We start from the raw sequence: 11,295 nt of genomic DNA, 5'->3' as shown, positions 1-11,295 counted from the left end.
CGTCTCCAGCAGGCGGGCCCTCAGGGAGGAGCGGGCGGAGCCTCGAGCGGGGGGCGGGGCCTCGAGTGCGGTGGGCGGGGCCTGAGCGCGGCGGGCTGTGCGCGGCCCCTTTAAGGCGCGGCCGGGGCGGGCCCCGCGGCGCGGCCCCTTTAAGGCTTGGCCTACGTGGCAGCCGCTGGAGCCGCGTACGAGAAGCGAGGCCGGCCGCCGGCACTTCCTGTGGAGGCCGCAGCGGGCGCGGGCGCGGGCGCCGACGGGCCGAGCGCCGAGGGAGCGAGCGAGCGAGCTAGCCGAGCCTCCCGCCGCCGCCATGGGCCAGAACGACCTGATGGGCACGGCCGAGGACTTCGCAGACCAGGTGCGGCCTGCGGGCTCGGCCGGCCCCTCCCCCGGGCCTCCCGCGCGGAGCCTCCTCCCCCGGCCCCCCTCGGCCCCCTCTCCTGGATTCCCCCCGGGGCCCCCGCCCGGCCCGCCTGCAGCCCCTGGGCCCGGCCCCGAGACCCAGGCCGCCCCCAGAGCCGGTCCCCGGCCCGCAGGGCCGCCCCGAGGCCTGGGCCGTGCCCTCACTCCCGATCCCACCCGAGGGATCGCGCCCCCTCCCCCAACCAGGGCCCTCCCTCCTGGGCTCGCCGCCCGTCCCGGCCGGGGGCACCCCCAAACCCGGCCTCGGGCCCAGCCTGCCCTTGCGCCGCCCCCCCACCCGGGCTCTGGGTGTGTTCCCGGGCCCCTGCTTCGGCGCCCAGCTCGGTGGGCCCGTCCTCCCTAGCCCGGCCCGGGCCATCCTAGAAGCCGAGGGGTGTCAGCGGCTGCCTCCCCGGCTCCTGAGAAGGGGCCCGAGGCCCCGGGGTGCGTGGGGGGCGTCCTCTGCATTCTACACTGTTGGGTGGTCCCTGCACGCTTTTCCTTTTACTGGGCGCTCTTCGGGGGCGGGCTGGGGAGCTGATCCTGAATGGGGGTTGGCCAGGCTGGAGGCCTGGGGTCCTCCCAGAGGAAAGGGGGCGCCCTGGTATGCACCCCACTGCAGAAAGCCACAGATGTGTTGGGTTCCTGGGGTCCCTTTGACCCTTCCCTGCGTTTTCCTTCCCTGTTTGGACTCTGCCCTGAGACTGAAATGAATGGATATCTATCTGTCTGTACACAAACCTGGGAGGAGGGGAAGCCTACCTTCCTGATTATCCCCTTCCAAGGGTGTACAGGTGGCCTTCCGAGCTACAGGAAAGCCCTTGAAACAGGCCTTGGAGTCACCATTAAAGGTGTTCAAAAACTAGATGGACAGAACCAGATTCTGGAAAGGGGAAAGGACACAGCTTCCACCCTCTCTTTCTACCAAGCTTGGTCCAAGGAACATGGTGGTGATTATTCAGTCGTGTACCTTTTACTTCTAAAAGTATCCCGTTATGTCTACAGACGAACAGCCCCATCTCTGCAGGAAGATCCACGTCTGGCCCAACTGTCATTCTTTCTTTGGTTCACTGAATGTGTGTGTGGCTTTGCCAGAGTTAAGAGTAGTGAGGTTAAATTTTTTATTTTTATGGGGGTGGTATTAATTCATCACACTCTGAGGCTGGGCTTCTTGGAAGGGAGGGGTGTGTGTGTGTGTGCGTGCGTGCGTGTGTGTGTGCGCGCGCATGCGTGTGCGCTTTCTGATCAGTTATTGGTGAACAAGATTTCCTGTTGTTTCCCTTGAGGGATTATACCTCTCTTGCGTGGTCTCCCAGTCGGGTTCTCCTATGCGCTACTTTCCTGTGAGCTGATATTTTAAAAACCATTTTGGGGATAAAACATAGCAACTTGAAGAAACAGTTTTTCCTAAGGTCATGATTTTGTGTTTACAGACACAATCCAAAAATTGTATCCCTCTCAAAAACAATTCATGTTGAAAGCTCTCAGAAACCAAGTAGGCTTGCTTAGTTTGTGGGTTTTCATTGCCATAACCTTAGTGACCCAATTTTGTTTCCCCAAGTAGCAACTACCTAAGGAGATGGCTCCTTTTAGCCAAGGGAGTCATGAGAGCCTCGTACACTCACTCTGCAGCCTGGAAAAACCCTGGTTTTGCAAGTGAATTTCCTAACCGAATCTAGATAAAATGTCTCCAGTCAAGTTGCTGCCAAGTGTCAAATGATAAACCCTCCTGCTGCCAAAACAAAAACAAAAACAAAAACACCCCACCAGACTCTTTTTACGTAATCCTTCTTTTTCTCCATTTTGTTTGCCTTCAATGAAAGAAGCAGAATCTTGGAACCAAAAAGGCCCTTGAGGGGCACACAGGGTTGGCCTGCACCAGTTTACTATGGGAAGGGAGGCCAGGCCTGCTGAGGCTCCTGGACTGGCCTGGGGCCATGGCTTTGGGAGAAACCCAGTCTCTGACCTCGAGGCACCCAACGTGCTTCTAAAGCCTGGTGTTCCTCTCCTGGTACAAATGAAGGGAAACGCACAAAGCACTAGCATCGTAAGAGGGCACGCTGCCTAAAAAACGGAGAAACAGCGTGGACCAAGGCTGCGTCTGTCGGGCAGTGCAGGCTCCTGCTGTCAGTTCTTCAGCACCAGAGCCCACCTTGATGGTGACAGCTGTCAGCGGACCCCTCTGTGGCCCTCTGTGCGTGACTCAGGAGGGCGGGGCTCAGCGCGCTGTCACAACCAAAGTTAGGAGCCTCTTCTGGCGGCAGGCTTGGTGCGAGAGGAGGATATGGACGGATAGTGGGGTGCAGAGCCTAAGCAATGGCTTCCTATGGACAAAATCTGAGGTGGCGCTGTTGTTTTTACATTTACCCACATAGTACTGGAACGATAAAGGTGCTGTGAGTCCGGCTGTTAAGATGAAAATGATCTAATTTGAAGGGACTGGGGAAGTGTCATCAAAGTCACTGATGATATAATAGGACATATCTGTCTTTTCTAACCTTGTCTTCAGAAAACAAAAGCAAAAATGAAGTGACAGGATTTGGCCAGAAAGTCTGGGCTGCCGTGAACAGGACCTCAAAAGGGCCGAGTGTCCTCTGAGAGTTATGACAATAATCCCGAACCTTCGATGCACCCGCACTGGGCCAGGTCCTCCCTATATACTACTTCTGCCGCCCCTGGATCCCGGAGCTTGGCCATAGTGTTTCCATCTTTAGGTGCGGAGAGGGAGGTCTGTGTGGTCTTGTGCAGCACGTGGTGGGTCAGTATGTTGAGTCCACGCGTGGCTTGGCCGTCCTGCGACCTTCCCTTCAGGTCTGCAGAGGCGCGAGCGCAGGGTGAGCGGTCTGGTTACTTCCCACTGGCAGGCTCTGCCCGAGCTGCCTCTTTGGCATCAAGCTCCTTGCCCTGGGTGGCCAGGGACAGTGTCCTCCTGCTGGTGAAGTGCTGAGAGTGCTTTCTGCGGGAGCTGGGCATTCGGAAGCCATCTGAGACTGGTCTGAAGGAGCCAGAGGCTAATGAACTCGGCAAACCAAAATTATGCACGTGCCCTGCAGCTGGAGCTCGCTGCCAGTCTGCAGACTGTAACTTGCAAGCACATTTGCACCAGTAAGTAGGAGTATTAGCACTTAATGGGTTCTGCCTGGTGGTTCATCACCAAGGTGACAGATAAGCTGCATGAGGCCTTGCTCTCCAGTGTGGCCTTTGGTATTTTTTTAAAATAAATTTATTTATTTACTTACTTATTTTCGGCTGCATTGGGTCTTCGTTGCTGTGCGTGGGCTTTCTCTAGTTGCAGCGAGCAGGGAGGGGCTACTCTTCGTTGCGGTGCGCGGGCTTCTCATTGCAGTGGCTTCTCTTGTTGCGGAGCACGGGCTCTAGGTGCGCGGGCTTCAGTAGTTGTGGCTCGCGGGCTCTAGAGCACAGGCTCAGTAGTTGCGGCGCACGGGCTCGGTGTTTCTGCGGCATGTGGGATCCTCCTGGACCAGGGATCGAAGCTGTGTCCCCTGCATTGGCAGGCGGATTCTTAACCATTGCGCCACCAGGGAGGTCCCTGGCCTTTGGTATTTTTACCTGTCTTCTGGCAGGACAGAGCCAGTCCTGGAAGCTCGCACCCCCAGGAGCTCCCCTGGGCCTCTGGTCAATTGCTGGAGAGCTAGGATGGCCTTGGCAGGACACTGAACCGGGCATACATAGCCCCCAGGTCTCAGGGCTCTGGATTAACAGTACGTGGATGACCATCAGTGTGGTAGGGTTCTGGGGACAGTGGTGGGTGGCTTCGGAGTGTTTTCCTCTTGTTCCTTTGCTCTGTCACCCCCTCCCCAGCAAGGGCTTCCTGCCTTATGCCAAAAAGGAGTGGGGAGAGGGCAGAGAGGAGCCGGCTGACTCACTCGTCCTCGCTCGCCCATCTTCGACAGGAGGTTCAGGAAAGCCACCCCGCCTCTTCTGGGCAGTGGGGTGGAGGCGTGCGGGCGGGGGCTGTGGTTGGTGAGGCTTCTCCCGGAAGGTCAGGTGCAGCCTGGAGCCGCCTTCGTATTGGTAGGCGCTTTGTCCCACGTGGGTGTTTAGTAAAGAAAGCCAGGCCGTCTCCCCAGCTCAGGGCCAGCTGACATCTCCTCCTGGACCTCGAGGTGCTGCGTGGCCCTACAGAGCGCTGCTCAGGGAGACTTACTGGGGGTCCGGGGGTCTCGGCGGACGCACACGTGTGAGTCACTGAGCTCCAGAACCGGCCCTGACTCAGCCTGATGTGCGGGAAGTCACCTGGCCGCTGGTTCTAATCTTCTGGGATGTGCAGGCTTGAGCTGGCCCTTGAGAAGTGCAGCCCCCGTCCTCGGTGATGGAGGAAGTCTGACTGCCTCGTTCCTCCGCCTCCAAGTTCCCACGAAACAAGACTTGCAGGCCGCTGTCCTCGGGTCCCTTTTGTCCTGAATACTAAGAGAAAGTAGGTTTTCCCGTGCTTTGTGGGACATGATCGCCGTATTCCCAGAGTTACGTCCCAGGTCAGGTGTAGCTACCCCAGTGGAGAGAATGGGTGACCGGCCCGCGGGTGCGCGGGCAGCAGGCAGCCCCCAGCCTTTGGGCCCTTTGTGTGAGCGGGAGGCCAGCTTGGCACACGCACCGGCCAGGTGGCTTCTGGGTGCCTGCTTCGGGGGCTCTTCTGCTGTGCCGAGGGGACACTGTCTAAAGCAGCGTGATGTGGGTTCAGGGGCCACACGTTGAGACCAAGATGTGTGTAGGCAATAAGATTAAAATTGGGTCTGGTCTCATGTTATGTCACACCTAGTTTTTTTCTTTCCTGTTCAGTGCAAACAGGTGCTCGTTAGCGGGTGGCTGGTTAAGAGAGGCTCCGGATCGGCCTGACTTACAAAATCATCAGCCCTAAACCTAGGCCACGTATGACTTTGAAAATCAGATTCGTGCTTAGCTCAGAGCACAGATGCCTGAACTTCTGCCGTGCTTTCCCAAAGCAGAGAGACGTCTGTCTCCTTGGTGTGTCTGCACGCGGAGGGAGGAGTGAATTACACGTCTGAAGGGAACCTTCTCTGGGCCGCTCTTTAATCCTCTCGACCCAGACACTCAAATTAAGACGCGTCACGGAGGCTTTAAACACTGCCTCCATCTCGTCTCGTGGGCTGTGGCGCAGTGGGCGCGCTCCCCCAGGGGCACAGGGCCGCACGGAGGCGAGTTGGGCTCTGCCCGGGAGTCCGAGTCTGCACAGCCGTCTGGTGGGGCTCTGCCGGCCTCGCCGTGGCTTCTCCCCGGTTTCCACATCGAGCTGAGGCCTGTGTCGTCGCCCGGGCTTCTGGGCTGGGCCTTGACACGAGGGCCAGGGCATCAGAGCTGAGGGGGTGCTCTTTGTCTCTCGACGGGCTGGGTGATTACACCGTCGCTGGGCATTTCGAAATCATTCGGGCCATGAGGCAGAAACGGGAGGGCCTGTGGTGTCAGCTGTCCCCGCAGCCCCTGATCTGATGTGTTTCTTCTCTGCGTGGACCCCAGAATTCATATAGGAGTATCTGGGACCTCATTTTTTTTTTTTTAAACAGGGTCCTTTCCCTTTCCTTTTCTCCTCTGCTCATTAAAGTTGGAAAGAATCTTTGCCACCATGGGCCCAGCTGTCCTCCCCCCAAAGTAACTCAGTCCACAGTCCACAGTGTGCTGGCTGGTGGGTATCAGAGCCAGGATGAGAACCCTGAGCCCCAGTCTCCGCCCGTGCTTCTGTGCCCGCATCTGCGTGCTTGACTGTCTGCGCGTCTGTCTCTCCCTCACTGTGGCTGTGGCACCGCTTCCGTGGGGGGTCAGGGGCTGAGCAGACGCGACCCCTCGGGGCTCAAGCTCCAGGACTGGAAGAGAGTGGACACCTGGCTTGTCACCTCTCTCTCCTCCGCTCCCAGGCCAGCCAGGCCAGGCTGCTGTGGCCCAGATCCCCGGAAGAGGAGAGGCTTCTCTGTGCCGACCGAGCCAGAGCTGTGAACTAAAGGCTGGGCTAAGCAGCCCGAGGCTCGTTAACCCCGTTGGACAGCTTTAGCGCTTCCTAGGACTTGTAAGCAGCTCTTCAAAACACCAAAAACGAAGAAACGCTCTAATATACACCTTTGTTTATTCCGCCGACAGGTTTAATCGGCCTAAGAGGGGCTGTGACATTCATCCAACTGTCCCTTTGAGGAGTCAGACTCAGCGATGCCCTTTAGACTCTGGCTCCTGACATGTCACTCATGTGGGTGGGTCCCCGATCTTTCTCCCGAGTTCCTGCTGTGTTATCGTGTGTCATAGGATTTCTTTCCCTTTGTACCTCAGCTTCGAATGCTTGGTAAGAGAAAGTGCGTGCGGTTCACCGAATGACATTTGTACCTCAGTCTCGCCTTGCCTGTTTGTGTCCTAATCACCCACCGTAAGTGGCGCGGCTGGCAGGGGGCAGGCGGCCGTGTCTGGAGGTGTCGGGCCGTCGCGGTCGGAGCGGGGCTGCTCACGGCAGCTAGTGGGCAGAGAGGGCGGGGAGGCTGCTCGCAGCCCTCGGCGCGGGACGCCCCACGACGGAGAGCGAGCTGGCGCGGAGGCAGTAGTGCCGCAGCGGAGACACCCTTGATGGGTCGCCTCCGAGGCCGGTTCAGTCTGTCGCTGGGCGAGCCTGCCTGGCCCACGCCCTGTGTCCTGTGGCAGGCCCACACGTGATGACTGTAGTTGCCACACACACGTCAGCTGAGATGGCGGAGGAGGTCGGGGACGGGCCCAGGGCATCACCTTCGGGCTCCTTCGTCTCCGGGACGGAGGCCTGGGTGGTCCCGCGCCGGGACACACCGGGCGGTGCTGGGAGCGGGCGCCGGGCCCCTGACCCTCAGCTTTCCGCGGCCCCGCAGTTCCTGCGAGTCACCAAGCAGTACCTGCCGCACGTGGCGCGCCTCTGCCTGATCAGCACCTTCCTGGAGGACGGCATCCGCATGTGGTTCCAGTGGAGCGAGCAGCGGGACTACATCGACACCACCTGGAGCTGCGGCTACCTGCTGGCGTCCTCCTTCGTGTTCCTCAACCTGCTCGGACAGCTGAGTGAGTGGCGCCGGCACTCAGGGGCCTGTGCATCCGCAGCTCCTCGCGCCAGGCCAGCAGCCTGGGCCTGGCAGCTGGGCCTGCCGGCGCGCGGGGTGGGGTGCTCTGTGTTTGGTCCTGGCTGCGTTGCTTTGAGGCCCTGTGATCAGTGCCCAGAGCAGGAGGTGCTGGAGATGGGGGCACCTGGGTGGGCCAGCGAGGAGCTGAGGCACCCCAACCCAGGGTGTCTGGAAAGGATCAACAGGTAAACGGAGAAGGGGGATCATCAGACACCAGTGCAGCTGCGTCGGCCTCGGGTCTGCCTTCCGCCCCTGCTGGCCGTCTTCCGGCGGCAGCGCTCCCTCTCTCACACATTAGGGGGCAAGGACTGGACTTGTACTTGCCAGCCTGTCCTGAAGCGCCACAGTTGAGCTTCTTTCTGATGGACAGTGACTCTGTAAGCAAGGGACCCACTTTCCGGACCAGTGTTTTTGATGAGGAAAGGCCAGTGGACACGTGTGTGTGGCCCGTGCCTACCATGAATCCCCCCAGAAGATGCTTTTTGCTTGAGGGCGGGCGGTTGGGCTGCCGCTGCGCCAGGGGGCCAGGTGAGGTGGCCACGGCCCCCTGACCCTCGCCCTTCTCCCTTCCAGCCGGCTGCATCCTGGTGCTGAGCAGGAACCTCGTGCAGTACGCCTGCTTCGGGCTCTTTGGCATCATCGCGCTGCAGGTAAACGGCACGTGGCTGGGGTCTCATTCTCGCTCTGGTTAGAGCAGAGCTTCTGGCAAAAAGGCATTTGTGAGGACTCAGGCTCACTCCCCTCTCAGCCCTCTGTGTGTCTGCCTGGAGCTCCTTTTCTCGTCTGAGAAATTGCTGGATTTTCCTCCATGCAAGCCGTGGAAACTCAGGAGAGCCGGACAGCCGAGCACCCTGGGAAGGGGCCGAACTCCGGGCATCCACCTTTTGCCACTTTCCTGAGTTCCCTGTGACAAGGGGACAAGTCACGGGGTCGGCTGCAGCCAGGACACTGTCTTGTTAGCATCTTACTTCATAAAGAAGAGCAGCTAGCTACTCACGTGAGATGTGTCACACGCATGTACTCCAGACCAGTGTCTCGGAGCCGCCATGTTCTCCAGAACGTCCTGGGCCCCGCTCTGAGGAAGCAGGGGCTTGTTAGATCCGGGGCCACCACTGCACCCTGAGAGACGCTGAGCTCGGCGCTGTCGGTGTCCTGACAGGGTTTTGTACCTCTTGTATTTAGATTCTCACCTATACTGGAAGAAATGCCTGATGCTGTTAATTCTGTAGAAATACAGATCTGTCTGAAAATGCTGAGACTCAAGTTTCTCTCTCTTCTCTGTTCTCCTTAGACGATTGCCTATAGCATTTTATGGGACTTGAAGTTTCTCATGAGGTAGGTGCCTTCTGGTTGGTGACTTAGTGCACTTTCCTCATGTTTCTAAACTCAGTAACTGTTGGTTGAAGTAAGTTTCTTTGGGTCCAAACCATGCTTCTCAGAATTTGTAGCGGACGTCGGCGAAGCCTTTTCCTTCCCCACCCAGAGCCCCCAGGACAGAGGTGAGAACGAGGTCATCCCTCCCGACCCCGTATCTCATGAGGGCGATGAGGGTCCAAGTGAAGCACTGGCTCCCAGGGACCCAGCTGGTCAGCAGGAGTGCCCAGGCCAGGCCATCCTGAGGGTGGCGCGGATGCATCCATGTCTCCGGTCGTGTGGGGCTTCCCCGTCCGTGGGTGTCACCGGAGTCCCTGCTCCTGCCGGGGTCTCCCGATCTGGTCCGCCGGGCGCTCACAGAGCCTGATGAGCCTGAGCGACTAGCATGGCGTGTCCGTTCCTCAGGAACCTGGCCCTGGGAGGGGGCTTGTTGCTTCTCCTGGCGGAGTCCCGTTCCGAAGGGAAGAGCATGTTCGCGGGCGTGCCCACCGTGCGCGAGAGCTCCCCCAAACAGTACATGCAGCTTGGAGGCCGCGTCCTGCTGGTCCTGATGTTCATGACCCTCCTTCACTTTGACGCCAGCTTCTTCTCGGTAAGTGTTCCTGGTCGGGTCCCTGTCCTTCTAGAAGGGGCGCTGCCCCCTCTCTGCCCGGCTTGTGCACTAAGCATAGCTGAGGGGCCATTGGGATGATCCTGTTAAAGGAAACAGAACGCTGTCAAGCTCTTGTGCACCAAGAAGCTGCCTTTCCAGCAAATTAAGGCCCGGATCTCCCTGACCTCAATGAAGGGTCCGTCCAGGCTGTCGGTGAAGGCTCCTGGCACAGGCTCCTGTTTCTCTTTCCTTCCTCACACTCCTGCCTTTATCGTGTCCTTTTTGTTGGGGCTGCAGAGTCGAAGGCTTTGTCCTTGTCCCCCAGTAGCTTACAGAGCTGGGGGGCCCTGGCCGGGCGGGGTCCCCAGGAGGGGCTCCTGGTGCTGGGGAGGGGGGAGCGTTTGGTTCTAAGCAGCGCCGGGGACTGTGGTTGTGACTGACAGGTCCACCGGGCTCCGACTGGAGCAGGTCCCGGTAAATCCCAGCCTGTTCATCGGAGACCTCCTACCCTTCCCCAGACCTTTCTCAATTCAAAGTGTTGCTTTCGCTGCTGCCCCCATCGCAGGAGACATGATTTTCTTCCCTGCTTGTCATGCCGGCTCTCGGCACGCCCTGAGTCACTCCAGCCTGGCCCACAGGCTGCAGTGGCACGGGCAGCTGGAAGCTGCCTGTTTATTTCCATTGCTTACCTTCCAACCTGTGCAGATCCTCCAGAACATCGTGGGCACGGCTCTGATGATTCTGGTGGCCGTCGGCTTTAAAACCAAGCTGGCCGCCTTGACTCTCGTCGTGTGGCTCTTTGCCATCAACGTGTATTTCAACGCCTTCTGGACCATTCCCGTCTACAAGCCCATGCACGACTTCCTCAAGTACGACTTTTTCCAGACCATGTCGGTGATCGGAGGCTTGCTCCTGGTGGTGGCCCTGGGCCCCGGGGGCGTGTCCATGGACGAGAAGAAGAAAGAGTGGTAACAGACCCCTCCCCGCCTGGCTGGGACCCGTGGCCGTCGAGGACTGGTTCAGGGTGGATTCGACATAACTGCCAGCATTTCTGTATCCTCTTCCCTCCCCTCCCTTGGTAAAGGCACAGATGTTTTGAGAACTTTACTTGCGGACACCTGATAATTGATGGCTAAATCTGCTCTGGACCCTCAACCTGGTATCTGACCATGCAGAGCTGGCCGGCCCGTGGTCAGCGCCTCCCTCCCCAAGGCAGGCCGCGGCTTCTTGGAGTGAGCAGCTTGCTTGGCTGTGGCCTCTCAGTCCTGTTTTTTTTTTTTTGGTTTCTTTTTTGGGGTGGGGGACCTTCAAGCTGTACTGTGAGCAGATACATTTGTGTATCATTCAAAGCAGTCTCCCTCTTATTTTTTTTAAAGTTTACGTTTTTAGCTAAAACTACTCGATGATTTGGGGTGGCCCAGCCCAACATCAACACACTGGTTCAAACTCGCACCAGTGCCTTCTCCGTTGTTTCTGCCCCGCGTTGTGATACTTCACAGGGACAGCGAGAGCATATAGAGAAACCCCAGACCCAAAGCATAAGGCAGCGTTAGAGGCAGCCAAGGCTGCCGTCTACGGTGAAAGGCGTTCATCAGGGGCTTGACTCGGATTGGTGCAGGTTTTATGGGGCGACGCCCTGGGAGCGGTAGTGGCTCAAGGTGCGGACGGTGGCCCACAGGGAGGCTGCCCGGAGCCCGCAGGGACCCGCCCCCTTGCGTGCCCAGCTCGGTGGGGGGCAGCTGCCACTGCAGGGCCCGGCCGGAGCAGGGCACTCAGACCAGTTACCTCACGCTGAGCTGCCCCAGGGCCACAGCCAGAGCCGGGCCG

The 11,295-nt window shown here is 58.8% G+C and overlaps 1 protein-coding gene across 2 annotated transcripts; it reads left to right on the top strand.

Moving 5' to 3' along the window:
* Window positions 1-208: 208 nt before the first annotated feature.
* On the top strand, window positions 209-10,570 carry SURF4 (surfeit 4). 2 transcript variants are annotated; one of them, XM_079706767.1, is made up of 7 exons: window positions 222-358; window positions 6,697-6,790; window positions 7,257-7,443; window positions 8,076-8,152; window positions 8,794-8,837; window positions 9,282-9,468; window positions 10,174-10,570. In XM_079706767.1, exons 3-7 carry the CDS (start codon window positions 7,338-7,340, stop codon window positions 10,438-10,440), a joined length of 681 nt encoding a protein of 226 aa, XP_079562893.1. In that variant the 5' UTR covers window positions 222-358; window positions 6,697-6,790; window positions 7,257-7,337; the 3' UTR covers window positions 10,441-10,570. The 2 variants fall into 2 exon arrangements, with proteins under 2 accessions (XP_079562892.1, XP_079562893.1); XM_079706766.1 differs by lacking the exon at window positions 6,697-6,790 and having other exon boundaries at window positions 209-358.
* Window positions 10,571-11,295: the final 725 nt, after the last annotated feature.

The sequence above is a fragment of the Hyperoodon ampullatus genome, assembly GCF_949752795.1.
Source record: "Hyperoodon ampullatus genome assembly, chromosome: 6".
Lineage (NCBI taxonomy): Eukaryota > Metazoa > Chordata > Mammalia > Artiodactyla > Ziphiidae > Hyperoodon > Hyperoodon ampullatus.
Note: the sequence above shows the minus strand (reverse complement) of the source record. Positions and strands in the feature narration are given on the sequence as shown.